Source organism: Cryptomeria japonica, chromosome 5, assembly GCF_030272615.1.
Source record: "Cryptomeria japonica chromosome 5, Sugi_1.0, whole genome shotgun sequence".
Classification (NCBI taxonomy): Eukaryota; Viridiplantae; Streptophyta; class Pinopsida; order Cupressales; family Cupressaceae; genus Cryptomeria; species Cryptomeria japonica.
The window spans coordinates 108192731-108214244 of NC_081409.1; the positions used below are offsets into that span (position 1 = coordinate 108192731).

Consider the following 21514-nt stretch of genomic DNA (forward strand, 5'->3'; position numbering starts at 1 on the left):
CAAGTAAAGAGAGAAAATGCGGAAGGACAATGCAATTCATAAATTGCTTTGCTAAGGGGAAAATCTCTCTCACAAAACCATTTTTCGGCAAGAACCATAAAAAATAACACATATACAACTAGAAAGACCAAACAAGAAGAGAATATAAACAATGCAAGAAAGAAAAAGAAAGCAAAATCAAAAGACATTCTTACCTTGCTTAACCAAGATGCCTCTTCAAGAGATCAAACAATCTTTGAAAGGAAGAATCAATCTCTTAAATAGAAAATGACACCAAAACCCTTGCCACATTTTTTCCAAACTCGGATTTGAAGAATAAACAGCAAAAACGTGTTTCAAAATGGAAGTAGAAAGGGTCAAATCTTTATGGAGATACCACGTAGGAGAGACCCAAAGCCAAACGCCCAAAGATGAAGTGAAAACGTGGCACGTGGAAAACGGCTTTGAAGAGGTAAAACGTAGTCAATGAAGCATGAAACGACTACCGAATCAATTGCAACGTGTTCCCAAACTCACAAAATCCGCCATGAAACCATATCACCTCCTTGATCCATGAATTTTTCCACAAAAAATTGGGAAGAATTTGTGGCAAAATCGGTTTAGGAGAGGAAAAATGCTTGGTCGGGTTCTTAGCAAGGAATAACAAGTTCAAAAAAAAAAATGCCTTCAATCACATGTAATCGGGTTTTAAAAACCCTTTAACAAGTTTAAAATGCCTTCACTTTCATTCCTAAGGCAAATCGGGTTTATGAGAGAGAACAACAAGTCACAATAACTTGTAAGGGGAAAATAAAATCCCCTTTACAAGTTTTAATAACTTAACTTCAAAAAGAACTTGTAATGGGGAAATAAAATTCCCTTTACAAGTGACTTAGAAAAAACAATAAAACATGTAATAGGGAAATAAAATCCCTATTACAACTAAAATCACTTAAATAGGAACTTTATAAAAGAATTACAAGTTCATTTAAATTTATAATTTTAAAATTAACTTGCAATATGTCCAAAAAGTTCCTATTATGACTTAAAAAGCCAAAAAGTTCGTTTTATATAAAGTGAACGTGTAACTAACTAAAAAATTCCCTACAAAGACTAAAACAAAGGAAAACATAAAACTTGCAACTTAAGGAAAATTTCCCACCTACAGTCAAGGAGAAAAAACCCGAAATTGAAGGAAAAACATAGCAAATGAACCCAAAATGCGATGAAATTTGAAAAGTGATTTAAGGATGGACTGAGGATTAGTCCATTCCAAGGGTAAGGCGAAATTCTGCCTCGAGAAGCATGCCATAGAGTAAAATTTTCATTTTTTGACAAATTTTTTATGTAATGATGTTAAAACAAAAATGAGGACAACACATTTGACCTTTGTAGGCCAAAGGAATAGATAAGGGGGTCATTTTGGCAGCAGCTTATGGCTTCACATTTTGTGTCTACTTGATTCTATGGAGAGATAGGGAGATTACACGTATGAAGTCACGTGTGCACTTTAATTATAATGTAATAATATTTTAAGAGTGCAATTAAATTAATTAATGTGTAATAGAATAATAAAGTGTAATAAGAGAATATGAGTTTGTTAGAGAAGAATCTTCTAGAAGCAACCAATCGATTGGAGGAGAAAAGAATAAATAGAGGGGGTTGGTTCATTGTTCGTCATTGATTATTTGATATCTTCTCTTGTGTAGACTTCTGGAGTCAAGGGTTACTGCAGACTTAATCATTTGGGAATGAAAACTCCCTATGATTTCCATAACTGAGGGTGTCTTCAGACTTGATACTCAGAAAATCAAATCTGAGACAACTTTCCAGCCAAGATCATCCATTTACAGGGGTGTCCTTAGACTTTATACTCGGAAATCATATTTGAAATAACATTTTAGCATTCAAAATCAGTCATTTTCTGAGCATTAACCAGTGTGTTCAGACCTCGAAAAGTGTTTCAAGTATCGAATCCTCCATTTTTTGAGTATTTGCAAGGGTGTCTTCAAACTTATTTATCGCAATCAGACTTATCCTAAGTCTGAAAATCAAGTTTTCTAAGGACAAATTTTCCAGATTTTGATCAAATCCTTTGTATTTTCCAGAATTATGTTACATAGTTCCAATTTTCTGATTGAAATCAGAACCAAAGTTAATTTTGGAAAATTAATAATCAACTTATGCATCAAGAATGAGGACAAAGTAAGGAACATTGAAGTGTCCTAATGAGGTTAGAATTTCCACTCCATCAAATGGTGTTCGAATCAAACAAAATTTTCAAGGACAATGAGTCCCAATGGGGGTTAGATTTCCACTTGAGGGCAAAATTACAAAGGAAGGGACAAATCAATTCGAATGAAGATCAATAACAAAGCAGTCCCTATAGGCATCAAATTTACACCGAGTGAAGAAACAGACAACGATAATGTGGATGTTTTGAGGACTGATCTATCCCTATGCAAATGGATTTCCCACCAAGGTTGAAATAAATTTTATCCCATAGAGATTTGATTCAATGTTTGTTTGTTTTGTAGGAAGGGAGGCACGATGATCAAGGCTTGAAGAGGATGCAACTTGCAAGGATAACAAGGGGTCAACACTTCGGGGCAACAAAATGCGAATGCGGAAGATCAACATTCTGGGCATTGGAAGAGGATTTCAAGACAAGGATTTCCAAAGGATGAGATGTGGACTAGATCAAACATGAAGAAGACTTCACCTTGATGGTGAACAAATGAAGAAAAAAGTTCAAGACATGAGCGCCAAGGATTTCAATTTCAAAGAGCACCAAGGAGGAAACAGTTCATGGAGAATTCCCTAACATATGGATGGAATGCAAAGTATCAAAGGGAATTCCAAATATCATGAGGAATGTTCAACGATAAGTTAATTTACAATGCAAGCTGAGGTGACATCCCAGTCACCACTCGTCCAATCAAAGGGTACCTAGTCAACATTCATTCAAGGAGGGAATAGGTGACACATGGTGCTACATCAAATATATTTATCTTACCTACCCTCATCTCTCATTGGTCAATGTAATGGTGGTTGTAAAAACCCTAATTAGGGTTTCTACTTTTGATCTTGGCCATTGATCTTGAATCGATTTGAGCCATTCATTGTAATGAGCTATCTATATAAGGCTCAATGCTCTCATTTGTAAGGGTTAACAATAGAAGAATAGAATAGTGAGGAGTAGGAGAGTAGTTGCTAAGGCAATTAGGAATTAGAAGTTAGAGTAGGAGAAGAAGAAATTGTTGCTAAGGCTTGTAAATGAATATACTCTTTTCATTAAAGATATGGTGAAATGTGTTGTTCAATAAGTTGCACGGTTTCCAATTCTCATTTGCTTTCATGTTGATTAGATAAATGGAAGATTTTGTGGATGATTCACGGTGAAATTCGTTTAGTCCATACCACTAGCTTCTTGTTGATTGTAAGTTTGCCTTGCATGGTCAACTAGAATTTTATGTGAACTACAATTATTGCCCATCCATTGGTATGCATTGCCTTAATGGTATTGATTTTGATGGTAAAAATTTGAACACCATACATTTACCTTAGAAGATTGCACTAGCTTTGTGGAGTTGTTCAATGATGTCAAAGCAAAGCCTATTAGAGTCTCACCAAGTCATTCACTACATCCTACATTCTTAGGATTAGATTAGACTCTCTAAACCCCTTCCTTTTGATCTTTCTTTGTTAGATGAGTTAGTCCTGAGTTCCAGCAACGTCCAAGTGTTCAAGCATTCATGTACAACGCAAGTCCCCTTGTGATTCCAGCATTATCACATCAAACCATTGAGCTTATCCACAAATCAAGACCTGACATTTCATAACCTTGGAGTTGTCTCATTTGATCACGAAGCATAGCATTTGAAAGACTTTGTTCAAGAAAGGATAAGATACCTTGGTATTTTATTCTATGTTTGTATGTGCATAAAAACACATCAATAGGTAGTCCATCTGAAAATCAATAGCCAAGCAATTAGCAATTAATGATCATGAATATCGATCATAACATGAAACCAATAAACCCAATGACGGTCAAAGACTAATAGATATTGTTGTTAAGGGTGAAAGGAGTCATATGCACCCAACTGTAATATAGCACGATGAAGAACAAATTAGATCATGAAAACACAGCGAATATTGACAACCTTGAATCTGTTGGTACCAAGTTTACCAAACTCCATACATGCTGTCAAAGTGACCATAACCATATCATAATGCTGAAATCTGAATTATAATGATATCGGTTAAGGCAAGGGTACATGTTGATTAATGATTATGATTAAAGTGACACGATGTCAACTAATGATCATCACTCACCAGTTAGAGACTAATCTCAATATAGAGACCTGATGACAACCCAATTACCATCGATCATTAGTTTGGAGATTAATAATAATGAAAGGATGATTAGTAAGTGTTATGAAGGAAGGCAATCACAAAGAGACATGAGACATGTCTTATTCACATGACTTCTCATCCTAAGCACATGGTATAAGAGGGCATTCACAATCTCTCAATTCAGCATCGAATATTGTTTTTGTTTATTACTTGTATCCTATGTGGATCTTCTCTCTTGAGCATTTATTGCCTTTGGCAGCACAGTTGCATACTTCAATATATATATCAGACATGGCAACATTATTGCACGAGTTTCAAGTAACAATTAGAGACAGCAATGCATCTTTCATCAACATAGGTGAAAGGGAAAGTTTGTCAACATAATTCCATTGCCAGATCAGACACAGCTCGAATAGCATTATTGCTATAATCAAAGGAAGGAAATTTGAAGCATACATTACACAGTAATGCATCAGAAAGAGCAGCACACTGTTGACGTGTATTTTGTATACTATCAAACACAGAATAAAATACCTAAAGGTACCTTATCCTCTCTTGAGTAAAGCCTCCGAATGCTGAAGATGTCGCGAAAAGGATCAATCGGGATGACTTCAAGGTTCTTGTATGTAGGGTCTCTACATGTGGATAAGCTCTCTATGGTATGATGTGATTTGCTGGAATCACAAGGGGACTTACACTTGATGATTGAACTTCTTATTTGCTTTGAATATTGCTGGAACACAGGATTTCACTAGCTTTGATTTAAAAAAAAAGGAAAAAAGACGAGGGCAAGGAGAGAATCTAATCCTAATACTAAGGAATGTAGGAGCAATGATTGATCTTTGATGAAATTCTAACTAGGTCTTGTTTTGACATCGCAGGACCATCTCCACAAGGCTAGTGCGATCTTCGAAGGAAAGCTTTATGATGTTCAAATCATCACTGCGGGCATAGACACCATCACGCTGATGCATATCAATGAAGAAGCGATAATTGAAGTTAGGCTTAAGCTGAACGATTCCAATTGACTACGCAAGGCAAGTCTGCAATCAACAAACTGCTAGTAGTATGGATATACGAATTTCACCATCAATCAAGCACATTTCTTCCACTCATCTAATAACATGAAATCAAATATGAGAAGTATAAAGACCATGCAAATTGTCGAATCGACCCATAAATTTCACCATTTCTTCAATGAAGTTACAAGTCTTTTACAACAACATCTTGGCAACAATCTTTGCCTTCTCTCTCTACTCTACTCTAATTGCTATTCTATCAACTAGCTAATCACCTTCTAACTACTCTCTATCTGTCTTCTAACTGCTTTCAACTATATTCTAACTCTCTTTACAAAATAAAATGCCAAGGCTTATATAGTGCCCTCAATACAATTCGATGGCTTAGATCAATTCGAGATCAATGGCCAAGATTCAACAATGAAAACCCTAATTAGGGTTTGTTACAACCATTACATAACATTTAATGCTTGACCAATGATAAAATTGTATTGCTTGGACACATGTCCTCTCTAGAAAATTCCACCAATGGATAGCTGGGGTAGGTACATCGGAGTTTGTGCCACCTTCCATGAGTTAGGTACATTGAATCTGGAAATGCTGAGGTGGACCACACTGACTGGAGAAGTGATGACTGGGATGCCACCTCGTCTGACACTTGTAACTTGGTAGATATTCAACTTGATGTTGTTGAGAAGCTAGCTTTAATTAATTCATCTGGAACTATCTGCTTCTTCAACGAACCCTTGTTCTAACTTCTTGTGTCCTTGATGTGCAGGATGATTGTTGTACCTCGCCTTGGAATACTGGATTGGAGAAGTCGCCCTTGATGACGTTAGTCCAAAAAGGCCGTCCTTGTCGATGCTAGGCTGGAGGAGGTCGCCCTTGTCCTTACTTGATCGTCCTTGATGAGAACCTGCGGACTTGTAGATCCTCCGGGCTTTGGAGTCGCCATCTTGATACCTACACAACATTTCAAAATTAGTAATATATCTTGAAATCTAAAAATTAAACTTTAAAAGGAAGATTCAAGATTTTAATTAGGAAAGTTCATGATAAATCTTGAGTTATCATTTCCTAATTAACCATGTAATACTTAGATTTTTCCAAAAAATGTCTAAAAAATCAAACCTTGAATAAGGGTGTCAAGATGATTTCGCCATACCTCCTCTTGAGTTTTAAACTCTAAGAAATGATGTAAAAATAGATGAATTTTGCTAGGCAAAGTGTAGATCAAAGCTCTCCCTTGGATAAAATGCACCTCCTTTAGCTTGGAAAAGAACTCCACCTTCCTCTTCAAAAATCTGGAAATTCGCCTTCAAATACCTTCAAAACATCTGGATTTTATCCTCCAATCTAGCAAGAAATACGCCTCTCCAATAGCCTTCAAGATGAATTTCGCCCTCCTTAGTCTCCACACTTGGTAGAAATTCGCTCCACACAAGCTAGATTTCGCACCTCCTTCCTTGCTTCTCCAAATCGCACTTGAAACAATGAGTGAATGATTTGAATAATGAAAACATGCCCCAAATATATAGAGCGTTCACCATTTCACCTCCCCATAGGCCGACTTGATGAAAATGGGCCAAAAAAAATAAAATAAAATAAAATTAACAAGGAAAAGGCCGACTTAATAAAATAATAAAAATGATACCTCAAGCGCTCCCTTTTTAATTTCAATTTCACAAAAATTAATTTGATTTTTTGAGGCTCAAAATCAATTTATTAAATGCCAAAATGTCTTTTATTTAATGCCAATTTAATTTTAATTTTTTCAAATATTTCGAAGTTGATGATTTTGGCATTTCATGCGATTTGGAGGATATCAACGCTCAAATGTGGTGAAAAAATAATGAATGCCACTAACTTCGCCCTGGTCCCTTGGAGAGGGACAGGAGCGTTTTGCCTTGGTCCCTTGGAGAGGGACAGGAGCGATTTTGCAAATCCAAGCTTATCTGTCCTTTGTTAGGCTTCCAAACTATCTTCAACGGGCTAAAAATGCCTTCTTTCATTCGTTTCAATCACAAAACTTGCTTCGTCCTTGCAAGAAAATTGCACTTTTTAGAAAATCGCTTTGGACCTTCAGCAAGGGACAGGAGCGCCTTTTGTCATCTTGGTATATTTCCTTGCTTGTGGACCACTCAAATTATATTCAATGGACAAAACATGCCCTCCTTGATCTCTTCCAATCATAAAATTGTCTTGATCCTGCAAGAACAGTGCAAATTTGAAATTCAAGCTCTGGTCCTTCAGTGAGGGACAGGAGCGAATTTTGCCCTCTAGGCCAAATCTTTTCACTTTTCATCTCGAAATTCCTTTGCTAGGGAAGATTTCACCTTACTTCATGCTATGAATAAAAGTTAATGTCTAAGAAAGGTCTAAAAATGTGTATATAAAGAAAATCGCTCTGGTCCCTTGGTGAGGGACAGGAGCGTTTTTACCTTTGTAGACAAAAACTCCATCATTTCATTGTCAAGTCTGGATGCTCTATCATGCTCATTTCGTCCTTCACCATGCCTTTGATGTTCCAATTTGACCAAACAAGGTCAGGAATGACTCAAATAAGCCTTTTCGCCCTGGACCCTTGGTGAGGGACAGGAGCGCTTTGCCTTGGTCCCTTGGAGAGGGACAGGAGCGAAATTTGACTTTTTGAACTCTCTATCAGGATAATTTTTATCGAATATAACATTAAAGTATAACTGACATTTCCTTCTATCTTTCTTCTTTCTTATACTTCAAGTTATATTCCATATATACTTTCAGGATGTTTGAGAGTGGTTTCAGACCTCCAGGAGTTATATTGCAAAATCTAGTTTTTTGAGGTTTTTCAGTTTCCAAACTTAGTCAAATTTCAGGATCAGGACATTCCAGACTTAGCCAAATTTCAGGATCAGGACTTTCTAGACTTAGCCAAATTTCAGGATCAGGACTTTCAAAATTAGCCAAATTTCAGGATCAGGACATTCAGACTTAGCCAAATTTCAGGATCAGGACTTCACTCCAGCAGGACCTTCTATCCTATTGATCTCCCCGACAGCACTCAAAAATGCAAAAGCCAACTGACAAAACCCTAAAAGACCTAAAAAAAAAAAAACCCTAAAATGCAAAAAGCAAGGGTCCCCATTTGCAATGGGGCGATGTGTGAAAACATCACAATACACACTCTCTTCAGTTCTGCAGATTGGATATCTCATTGCATATTCTTTCAAGTTAGATCAGGGATAGAAGCATCAAAGCATATTATAAGTTGCAGAACAGATTTATATATATTAATCAAGATCACTTTGCATATATTTAAGTACCCTATCAGCGATAGCAGTGATAATTGTAATGTGTATATCAAATAATATCTGAATACAAGTGGTATCAATCATATGTTATAAGGACAATCAATTAAAAAATTGATATTATAAACTAACTTTGCAATCAAGCAAACCTTTATTATCATTGTTTAAGCATTGTTTGAGACTTTGAGGAAAGAAGTGTCTTGCAATTGATCTTTGCAAGATAAATGTCTCTATTTCATAAGATATAAAATAAGGGGACATTACAGTGTCATCAAAAACAACACTTACAATCTTCTTTGCTTCATCTTTTTTGGATAATGCAAACTCCAACCAAGCATCAAACACAAACATTTGCTTGAGATGAGTAATGGCACCAAGAATGCTTTGCAATGTGAAGAAGTGGCTAGCAAATCATGTCACTCCTAATCATACAAGGTCCTTGCCATTTGTGTCTTTTCTCATCAAAGACCCAAGTATTGTTGTAGATAAATTTGGTCACATTTTTTGCATCTTCAACCAAACTTTTCACCCATCCAATCTTCCCAATGTCCTCTAGCAACAAGTCTAAGTAATTTGCAGCACAAGGACTTCATGAAATTGTAGGATGCCTCTCCATAAGTATTCTACTTGCAGCTACATATGCAATTGTGTTTTCCGTGATAATTTGGACAATATTCTCAACATCGACCTCCTAGATCACCCCATATAATAAATTGCACAAATTCTCAGCATTTTTTTTTTCATTGGAGGCATCTATAGACTTCAGGAACACCAATGCACCATTAGAATCCATTAAGAAGTTCAAGAGAGTCCTATTTTGTCCATCTATCTATCCATTTGATAAAATGTTGCAGTCTTTTCTCCAAAAAAAATTTTGCTCATCAACCACAAGCTGTGTATTTTTTATGGCTTTATCTAGCAATGGCCCACTCAAATATTTAGTTGTTGGGGTCTTAAAACCCTTCCCTCCAGCTATCAATGCATTCACCAAACCTTCCCAATATGGGTTGTTCGCCACATTGAAAGGTAAATTATTGTAGTACCAAAATTTTGTTGCTACCATCCATTTTTCTTTATTCCATTTGGTACCTTCAAATGAAGGTTGTGCTCCTAGAACATTGCGTGGAATAAAGTAATTTGGTCTTGATGAAAGAGGAAGCTAACTAGCTGTAGAAAAAGAACCCTCAAGTCTCTCATCAAAAGATGAATGTTGTTGACAAATGCTTGGACTTAGGCCACCAAGGGGATTTAATGGCGTAGGAGTGGATACAATCCGAGTCATTATTGCTGCTATGGCTTCCTTTGTTTTTTGCCTTTCTTCTTTTTTCAACTCAAAACTAGCAAGAAGGGTCTTCATCTCTCTAACCATCTCCGGAGTTGATGCAGGTCATACATCCACATTTTGTCCAAGTATTTTTGCAATCTGTTATTTTAATCTACTGATTCCCCCTATCATCCATTTACCGCATTCAATACAAGTGACCTCACCCTTTTTATTTCTCGGCATCCCATACTTCCTTGTTGAGTCTTTTCTACATGGCCTTGTTGTATTAACATGAAAAAATTTTAAAAAATTAGTAGGATTTTGTGAAAAATCAACAAAAAAATGATAATCAATCATTTGAAAAAAATAGAGTTCAAAAACAAGCTAAAAATACTAAGAAAAAGGGTTATGAAGGAAAATGAAAAAAAATTGCCAGCATTTCCCATTTATTTTCAAGATTTTTTTTTAATTTCAAACGAAGAAAACAAAAAAAAAAGAGAATAAAAATCACTTACCTGGCTCTATTTTAATCTTGTATGCTTGTCTCCTCGTCTTCTTCAAACCCTGCTTCGCAATGCAGATCTATTTTGGGCACCAAAGAGCACAATGAAATGAAAAAAGATTCAAAAACCTTGTGTTTTTTTAGTTGTTGGGCGGTTTTTGTCTGGCGTGAGAGTCCTAGGTCCGGACTCATGTAATGTCCCTACTATTTAGAGATCATTAACCTGCAAAACAGATTGTTAGAACACAACATATAGATATATATATAAATAAACCATTTTAATTCACAATCTATTTTTAACATTGAATTAGCATGTTCATAATTTTTATCTAAAAAAGGATACGAATGCCATATGGAAGTATGTCCTTAGGCGGCTATGAAGCTCGCCTACTTGGAACCCCTTGGTTCCAAGCCCTTCAGGAAATCGAAGTTGCATTCGAATCCTATCTTCTTACACCCAAGCCCTTCAAGGAAGACCCTTGTCTATTCCTTGCCTTGGGTGATGCCTTCATCATCCAAGTCCTCAGAGGGGACCGGCCAGATCCATCTCTTCTTAGTTGATGTTTAGTCAACTAAGCCCTATATATGCATATCAACCTTCAGTATATACTGCCCTTGGGATTATTATAATCCCTCCTTAGACTATGAGAGTTTCCTCCCTATAGCCTCCCTTGTGTGATTTCATTCATAATACATTCCTTTGCATTTTCATTTATTATTTCCTATTTCATAATTCACATGTACATAGTTTGTATTCATTACCTATATTCATCAAATGTCATTAACCATTATTCACATGTAATCCTTACATACATTCCTATTACCCTGATATGTATTTTTCCTATCATTCTTTACTATTTAAGATTCATTCATCATATATGCTTACAACAAGTTCTTCCTATTTATTAATATATATATATATATACATATATATATATATAAACTATTCCTCTATGTATTGACGTATATATATATATATATAATGTCCCTATCTATCTTTATGCATTTGTACTTATTAATGTATATATATTAATTATAATAATTCATTACCTATCTTATATCTCTACATTTATTATTACATCCTATCCCTATTATCCTATATAATACATATAGGATAGCATTTATATATCTTAATGCAAAAACCATTATTATATTCAACTCCTTACCTGGTCTGCACGTAACCTCCTCTGCAGTCCCTCGTCACCTCTGCGCTCCCTCCTTTTTTCTTTTCCCCCTTCGGCAGCCTGCATTGGGTGGGTTAAATACCCTCCCATGGGGGAACGGGGTAACGGTCCGCAGCCTAAGCTGCGGCTACCGTCACACCATTTCACTTCCAAAGGAAGGGGTGTGGCGGTAGACGCAGCTTGGCTACATTTCCCGTCCCACCATTTCCCTGCGGGGGGGGTGGGCCTTACCAAGCACTTTATTTAAAGTGCGTTACATAATGCATAATTATTAATAATAAACTTTTAAATATAATAAATGAAATACTAATTTCTTAATCCTTAATCATTTTAAAATATTAAATGGAATATATTTAATACACCTTAAACTTTTAATTAAATTACATTAATTAAATATTAATGTTAACATAATTAATTTTGTCTTTTATTTATATATATATATTTTTTATAAAAAGCAACCTTATATTATGCGATGCGATGGGGATATCACAACTCATGAATCGAACCCTAGGACTCGCACGAGTCTCTTTTCAAAACTCGCGATTCTTTCTTTGTGACTTGGTTGGACTCGGCTCATGAGCCCATGGCAAATCGACTCGGCAAGCCACCAAACTCGCAAGTCCTAGCAAGTTTTGGATGAGTTTTCAATCTATGACAAACTATCAGCAACTACTAAAAACTATTTCTTGTAACTACCACAAGCCAACGATGTATTAGCATACCCATCATCGATAACCAAAAAATAAATAATACAAATTATACCATCTACAGATTCAAAAAATATTACTTTTTTAATTTCTTTCATCTACATATATAGTTTGTTATATGCTTTGCCATACCCCAGCCAACTCCAAAATTTGGGAAACAAATCATTGTCCCATCACACCTGTCCCTGATATTTAAACAACCAGTGGGTTAACCTGAACCATAAAATTAATTGACTTAATTTTTCTCTCTATTAATTTTAAGATAAAAGCAACAAAGAGATGCAAGCATGCTTGTACCCATGGCACCAATTTCTGAACTTGAAACCCAAATGATGTTTCACGGAAAAGGCAGTTATAGATTGTGCACTAAAATCTCAGGATACATACCCAGAGAATTTTGGGGGTAACAAAAGCTAGCATAAGCTTCCAACATCTATTCATATAGACTAATAGCATTTTTTTATGCTATCAAGAGGGACAAAGGAGCAGACGTTTAGAAGTTGTACATAACAAGTGTGCCCATAATGATCTTTGATATATCAGATGGCAGTATCTATCCTACCAGTTGTATTAATTGTAAGATTCAGTTAGGGTGGAAAAGAATTTCTGGCATCCTGTTTGATATTTATTCTCAAAATTACTACTTTTGCATCATTCAATTGAATTCTTGTTTCATAAGTTTCTGTTTGTTATACCAAACCTAGAAATTAAATATTAATAAACTCCTAACTAGCTTTAGAGAAGGAACTTACCACAAGATCCCAAGGGCAACAGATAGCTGTAGCTCCAACTAATGGAGTATTTGCCCCTTCCTCTCCAAGATATTTGACCTGAGAATCAGAGAAAATCATCAACTAAATGGATATGTATATTGAATTTTAGCATCGTTCTTGCAAAACACTAGAGTACGGAGCAATCTGCAATATGTTCCCAGTAGAAGTTATTATAAAATCAGAAAAGCAAGCCATATGTTCAGATTCTTTGAAGAACTTATTTAAAGCCATCCCAAAACAATCTGAAACTGCAAAAAAAAAATGACTTGCATGTGTTATTCCCAAGCCTTGTGATGCTTTTAGATCACATCATAAATCGGAAATCTTAATTGGTTTTTCTATTCTCAATATAAGAACTTGTGAAGTTTAAAGGGTAAATATTAAATATGCTATAAAAGTGTATTTGACAATTGCCCACCGTTAGCTATAAGTACATTCTATTTCATACAGAAAAATAACAAGATTGCTAACAAAGAGTACCAGTATATTTGCACCAATGCTTGTCCCAACTGCTAGTAAAGGGGCCTTGGGATTCTCATCACGCAAATAACCAATAACTCTGCGCAGATCTTCTGTCCACCCAGCATTGTAAAAACGACCTGTCTGTCACATTGGAAACAAAAGACAATTTTGTATCACAATATTTACAAGAGCATTACTACAAGAATAAAGTATGTGCATCAAGGTCCTCTTTGTAAATTGACTCAGTTTTCATTTAAACATTACAAAATCTGAATTAAAAAATTAAATAGAACCTCATTTTGAATAATGATCTGACTATATAATTCACTCATATTTCTTTATCAATCTTGATTAAAAAAAATTGTGTGCTAGCTTTCACCGGTTGGCTAATTTTATAGCATAGTTAGAATGTAACTCGTACCCTGACCCATGATACTAATCTCTTGTATGGGAAACACTTATCCATTCTAGGAACATGTGGAGACATCTCCAAACATCAGAAGTCTTTAGATAAAGTTTCTTAGCATATCCACATACTTCTTGAAAATTTCCCTTGAAAATGTGAACTTCCTACAGTGGTTTCTAAAATATATTATACAAATTACAGTCTTTCTTTTTTTTTCCCCATAAGCGTTGATATTTGGTTGACACGAGCTTAAAAAAAATTAAATAGAGGCATTAAAACTTGCAGTTTTCTGTATTTGCATTAAAACTTTACCTTTTTTCAAAGCAGAGAATTTTCTTATCAAGGTCTGTAGAAATGGAAACCCAGATTGTTCTATGATATGTGTATGTTTGTGTGTATGTATACCTACATGTATATTTATGCACATGTGTCTACATACATATATACATGTATGGATATGTATGTATACAATGTATACATAGATACACGTATGTATAAATACACACGTGTGTAGACATACACGTGTGTGTATGCACATACACAGATATAATGTATAAATATCATATATATGCATACACATAGATATATAAGTATGAATATATATTATGTATACCTATACATCTGTATATATGTATGTATGCATAATATATACATAAATAAATGCATACATGCATTATATATTGTTATATATTGTTAGTTCAAATGCTGTCACGAAGAACCTCTCTTTTCTTTCTCAACTAATTGATAAAACTTAAATGCATGTATGCATATCTACACATATATCTGTGTATTATACATAAGCATACCTGTATGGCTATGCATACATGGATTTTTATCAATTGATTAAGACAGAAAAGAGGGGTTCTATGATAATATATAAATTCAACTAGATAATATAGACTTCTTTTTTTCCATAAGTCTAATCGCAAGTAAAGCAGGCTTTTGATTTATTTCCATTTTCCCTATTTTTTTTCTGTTTTTTGTGCCAAGAATTCCATATGCATACTATATTTACACCGATAGGCATTCTACAATGGTGGAGGGGTCTATAGGAGGTTAGCACAATTCATGTGAAAAACACAAAAAGCAAACTCATCATATAAAGAAGAAATTGGATTTGATTTGTTTTTAAAAAGTAAATTAGATTTTATTTGTTTACAAAAAGAAGAGACACCATATAAGGCAAAAGTTGGATTTAATTTGTATTTTAAAAACAAAAATTGGATTTCATGATTTGTTTTTAAAAAGTAGAAATTGGATTTCATTTGTTTTTAATTGCCTTAATAATGATATCTCTCAACGCTTTTTAGATAATTTTTTCTAAATATAAGTATACTAGTTATATTGCAATAAAGCACTAGAATACGGCTAAGTCACAAGGTTCGAATTCGAATTCGAATTCGACAGCCATGAAATTCGGATGAAATTCGACAAGGGAAAAATTCGAAAAAAAAAATCACATAAAATTCACCTTATATAATTTTGTTTATTTTTAAATATAGCTTAACATTGCTAAATCTGACGGCGACCCAGCAGTTGTAGACACCCACAACCCAACAATTGCAAACATCCGCAACCCAATAGATACAAAGAATACCCGCAACCAGCTCAGTTGTGTGTTTAGAGGCAAATAGCAGCGCTTTGCAGAGAAAATCTGCCGAAAGTCTTCAAAAAAACCCTAAACGCTTTTCAGAAACCCTAGAAAAATTATTTTTAAATTTTAACTTTAATAAAAAAAATGACATCTTAGTCGTACGAATTTATGGCCGAATTTGAACGATTTTTTTATAAAAGTTTGAAATTCGATTAAATTCGAATCTCATCCATGAAAATCGCCGTATTCTGTGACATAGGAATACGGTATGTATCAAACAATAACACCGTGTGTAAAATCATTAAGCTTGTATAAATTTAGATAATATTAATTTGCATTATAAAATAGTATAAATATCTTAAATACATTTAGTTTATTAATTTTTTATTTTTTTTTAATTATTTTAAGAATTATATTTTATCCATATTATTTACTTTTTTTTTTTTGCTCGATATATTTTATTTACTTTTTTTTTATTTACTTACAAATTATTTTATTTTGTTTACTTAAAGAGTAATGTTAGAATTTTAGTTTTTTAAATATATGATAGTTATATTTTAATTTTTGTACATTACATTCCATCAAGTTAGTTGTCATCAAGGCCTGTTAATGGGCCGAATTGGGTTCATCCATCTTGCAATGAGAAAAGGGTGGTTGAGTGGATTAAACCTGAAGAGGGATGGATTAAGATAAACTTTGACGGGGTGTCCAAAGGTAATTTGGGACCGTCAGGGGCCGGATATGTAGTTCAAGATTAGTCGGAGAACATTTTGGCATTGAGTGCTCAAAAGCTCGAAGATGGGACCAATAACGAAGCCAAAGTGAAAGCTGCTTTGCTTCCCGTAAACATGGCAAACAAATTATCAGTCTCAAAGATCCACTTGGAGGGCAATTCACAAATTATTACTAATGCAATAATCAAAGGTGAAATATAGGTGTGGAAATTAAATAAATTCATTAAAATAATTAGAGACAAACTAAACTCCTTTCAAATTTTCAAAATCACACATACATTGCAAGAGGGAAATGAAGTGGCAGGTACTTTGTCTAAATGGGCATCCACATTTATGACTGGCAAGGATGAGAAGATATGGGAAGATTTGAGAGAGGTGAATCTATTGAATGCGATGGTACTCCTGAGACAGTTGATTTGTGTGGGAGAGGTTTTATGGAGGCAGAAAGGTGGCATTTTCACCACAATTTGGAAATAGCAGTTGCAAAGGATAGAGAGCAAAGTGTGTAGAATGGAAGCCAATTTCTCTCTGTAAACAAGGAAGAAAATGCTTGTATTTTGGGGGAGAATTATGGACGATAGATTGAAGAATATTTTCAAGATTGAGGGCCCGATGTTTCTTCAGCATGTGAACATGATGCCAGGTGAGGAGTATTTGGCAGCGGAATACAAATACATGACGAATATTGGTGTGCCTTCAATGTTCTTAGCATGGTGCTTAGAATTGGGCAATAAGGACAAAGCCCATTGGCTCATGAAGGAGTGTGTCAAAGATGAATGGTGTTGGGGAGTCAATGCATTCATTGAAATTACCAAACTTGTGTTGGAATATTTGTCATTGGTGTCAAAGGCTTTTTGAGTATGCTATGTTGTTGTTTGTGAATTTTGGTTGAGCTCCATACCTTGAGCTCCCTGTGTGCCTGGTTACTTGAGCTGCTTGTTGGGTTATCAGTTTGAGCTGTGAGTGTGTCTGCATCAGCTCCTCGTATGCCTTCTTGTTGTGGTCAGCAGCTTAGTCATACCATCCTGCCACATCATCAGCTGAATGCTCTTATTTAACAGGAGCCTTATTATAGGTCTATCCAATTACTTTATGCCTTTTTGTGATTGAATTGTCATACCATTCTTTTATTTGGTGTGTTCGGGTTACAAATTCTTTAAAAACAGCTGTGGTTTTCTTTAAAAAAGGGAGACATGCACATTTAAAACAAAATCTCTTTCAAACAAGTCGGGGGCTTTCATTAAGAAAAACACGAACTTGAAATATGTTGCAATACGTATTTAAGACTGTCGTTGTTGGCGGCAATATTGTACACAGAAATAAAACTAGTTAATTAAGTTGTAATTGTGTTGGTTAGTTGGCAATCGAGGGGTGGCAGTTGCGGTGCGACGGTTGGCGCTCGCACCCCCTCAGTATCTTTATATACTTCCGAATGTAACTTGTGAGGGGACAACGACAATTATAAATAGAATAAGATCTCTTATATTGCATCTGATATCTATGGCATTATTATTCTGCATTACGTGTTTTATCTGTGTACTTTAAGTTATTCACCCAGAGGGTAAACAGTCGTTACATTCTTTTTAGAGTTAGTACTTGATAAAAATATTATTCCTGACAAGGAAGTCGTGTGGGGTACAATAAAATTGTGCAGGCATAGCTGGAGGCATGTAATATCCCTTGGCTAATCTGACCCTGTTTTGCTTATATGAACACCAAGGAATATTGTCAAACATTTGGCATACAATGTTTGAAGCCGCTGTAGTGAATTATTTCTTTGTCTTCTTTGGGTTTGTAGGCTGGTATTTCAATGGCTGCCTTGATATATTGGTTTGATTCTCCTCATATGCAAATCCCTTGTCAAATATATATAGCTGTTCAACCTTTCTAAATCCCCTTCTATAGAACTCCAACTACTGTAGCGCACTGTTCACGGCACTGTTCATGCGCACTGTTCACGGCACTGTAGCGCACTATTCACAGCACTGTTCATGTGCACTGTTCACGGCACTGTAGCGCACTGTTCACGGCACTGTTCATGCGCACTGTTCACGGGGGTACTGTAGACGCGGGTACTGTAGCAGCTCACAAAATAAATAATGACAATGCATTGGCAATGTTTCCTCCAATATGGTCTTTCAACTTCCAGATGAAATTCATTAACCAGCTCAACATTCCATGGATTCTTCTTCAATTTGTGCATAAATAGTGACCCTGAATGAAGTCACTCCCAATGGCAAATATCAGTGATTATTTCAGCACCTCAGATGCCCTAAACTTCGAAGAATTTACGCTCTCCAAAGTGCAAAGGTTGAAACCTTGGTTTCTTCCTCTCTCAAACTACTCCCATTTCAAAAATTACGATTCATCAATTGGATGCCGAGAATGAACTCTTGCCTTTCCTTTTATTCTTTCCTTAAGAGAGCTCAAACACCTTCCTGGCCAATGTGGGATAAAAGATTTATTCCCACATTAAATTATTCACTTAACGCACTTTATTATATTAAAGTGACTTTATTATTATAAAGTTACTTTAGAACTTTATAATAATATTAAAATATTAAATAAATCACTTAAGTCACTTAAACTTTAATATCTCTTGATGTACTTGTCTGATTGCTAAGCCGTCTGAGCCAGGAGTTGACTCTCCCTGTTCTCCATGCGATTGGATGCCTGTCTAAAAATAGAAACCCTGAATAGTAACTTACTATAAATAGTAAGTGTGCCAATCTGAGTCAAAAAACTTGTGCAAAGGCCAAAACCTGAATCCAGCTGAAGAGTAATGTCTCTAATCACCAAGTAACTGCCACACGAGGCCCTCTATCAATAATTATTAGCCTACGAGGGTCAAATGATAGGCTAATTCTTACAAACTCTGATGCTCGCAAAATGGGGACATTACAAGGCAAGACTCTCTATATGGGAAGTTCGTGGAGAATTTATGAATAAAAATTCATGTCACAGAATTTTTATTTGCTGTTGTTAATGGTTTTTGGCAGTTACAAAATTGTTTTGGAAATAATTCTATGACTTGTGTGATTCGAATTTTTTTTGAGAAGGCATGCTGGAAGTGGATGCAAGGGAGACATATTGTGTTGAAGAAATACGTTATTATTTTTCTGGGTATGCTTGCTGCCGTAAATGTTTTTGGTAAGTCAAATTAAAAAATCTCTTGTGGTTTTAAAAAACGTGAGCTGGACGTGCTTTTTAGTTGAACCATTTTCCATCAGAAATCTGGAAGTGCTGGATGATTTGTTTCTTTCGTATGTGTGAGTAAAAAAGAAAAAAGAAAATTCGATTCTTTGTCAGAGATATATTGAAAAATTATGGGATGATGTGTATTTGAAAAAGCACCAAGGAGAAGTGCGTTCTTTTTTTAGACGATTTGAAATATTGTGCTCGGTTTTTGGTTCTTAGAAGAAATCGTGGAAGATAGGAACTGAGTTTTGAATTCCCTTTTAAATTCCCAGTTAGTAAAAGTGACGTGGTTGTGTGTTTCTGAAATGGAAGGGAGTTTTCGTGTTGAAGATAGCCTTCTCTTTTTGAAGATGTTGTTGGTTCGACTCTTCTTTGGAGGATATACATATGAAAAGTATGTTATCGCTGAAGTTTGATATGAAGAAGAAATAATATTTTAAAAAAACATCTTTTGAATGGTTCAGATATACAAAGAAAAAGAGAGTGTGATACAGAGCTATCTACAGGATGGTGAAACAAATTGAGTTTTGATACCTAATTACAAACTTGGAGTGAATATAGATGAAACTATAGCATTTTTTTAAAAAGGGGGAGTAAGCTGAGCCAAATTATTCTTTGTGATATCATGGTTGAAAGGAGTGAAAGCAAGATCATTTTGCAAATATACTTTCGAGTTTAGATTTGTGAAGGAACTATGAGATCCACATTTTCTGAGTTTTGGTATCTTCACTTCAGTCTTTTGTTTAAAGTGGAGCTGCTAGGTATAAAAAGAAAATATTAGTGTGGAGTGGTGACTTACAGTTTCAGTTTGATTTTGGTATTATGCTTTAGAGGTTGGTGCCTTATCAAATTAGAGTTGGTGCTCTTACAGAGGTTGGTGCCTTGCTGTGAAGAGTTGGTGCTCTTGGAAAGTGTAGGCTTGCAGTGAGTTGTAGCTCACTTATGCAATCTGGGTTGTAGCCCTTTTATTTTGAAGTTTATGAAAGTCTTTTAATGTCATGGTTTTTCACCCGAAAGGGTTTTCAACGAGATCTAGTGTACTTGTCATTGTAGCTATTCTTGTTTTGATTCTGTGTGATTTCATTTAAAAAGGTTAAATTTCAGTAATACTGATTCACCCCTCCCCTTCTCGGTATTTCTTGTGTGCTTCTCAACCTGGAGACATTTTTGTGGTGTTCAGAGGAGACTAGCTCCATGTAGCCGAATTCACTCCTCTGTTGTGCCCCTTCTTGATTTGGAGTGCATCGTGTGATAAGGAAGATCGTCGGGCAAAGGCACAAATTAGGTGGAATTTCTTAAGGGAATACCTGCGAGATATGGAAGCAGAGGAGAGGGTTGTTGGCGACGGGCATTGAGGGGAAGTTGACAAGGAGGAAGCAGATAAAGTTCCACAAGTAAAGACTACTAGGGCACACAGCCATATATGAAGAAAAAGAAAAAAGAAAACTAGTATGTATTTGTTTATAAGTAGTGGTAGAATCTGTAAATTTTGTTTAAACAAATGAGAACTTGGGTCAAATGTAAATGATGTAAATCTCAAGTGGGTGGTAGTGTTTTTGTCCATGTTAGCAGTAGAAATTTTGTTTCTGGTTGAAATTCTAATGATACTGTGGATGGTAGAATTTTATGTATAGATGGACTATTGGTGGCTAGACAAAATCGAAAACATTATACAGTATATTTTTTGAAAAGTAATACAAAACAAACTTTTTACCGATCAAAAAAAAATTAGTTAGTCATTGAAATTGCATCTTAATGAGATGTGTTTTTTTTCAATTGTATTATTAATATTAGTATAAATGTTTGAAAAACATGATATTAATATAAATATTTTAGATATATTAATATTAATATAGAAATATTCCCCGTTAATGGGGTTTTTGGAGTTGATTCCTCATATATGCAAGCTAAGGCAATATGGACACCACCCAATCTAGGATGTGTAAAACTAAACTTTGACAACACCTCTAGGGGAAGGGTACCAGTAGTGAACATAGCTAACTTTGCGCACATAGAACTCTCAAACAGTATGTCGGATTTCAATTTTTC

The 21514-nt window shown here is 35.2% G+C and overlaps 1 protein-coding gene across 2 annotated transcripts in view; it reads right to left on the bottom strand.

The window, feature by feature from the left end:
- The window catches only part of LOC131067217 (uncharacterized), a 154934-nt gene that overhangs the window by 41925 nt on the left and 91495 nt on the right, over positions 1 to 21514 (bottom strand). For both annotated transcript variants that reach the window (XM_058002182.2, XM_058002176.2), the window contains exons 6-7: positions 13552 to 13674; positions 13051 to 13128 (exon numbers count right to left, since the gene is read on the bottom strand). In XM_058002182.2, the coding sequence (XP_057858165.1) occupies positions 13051 to 13128; positions 13552 to 13674 (201 nt within the window). The remainder of the gene's footprint in view (positions 1 to 13050; positions 13129 to 13551; positions 13675 to 21514) is intronic.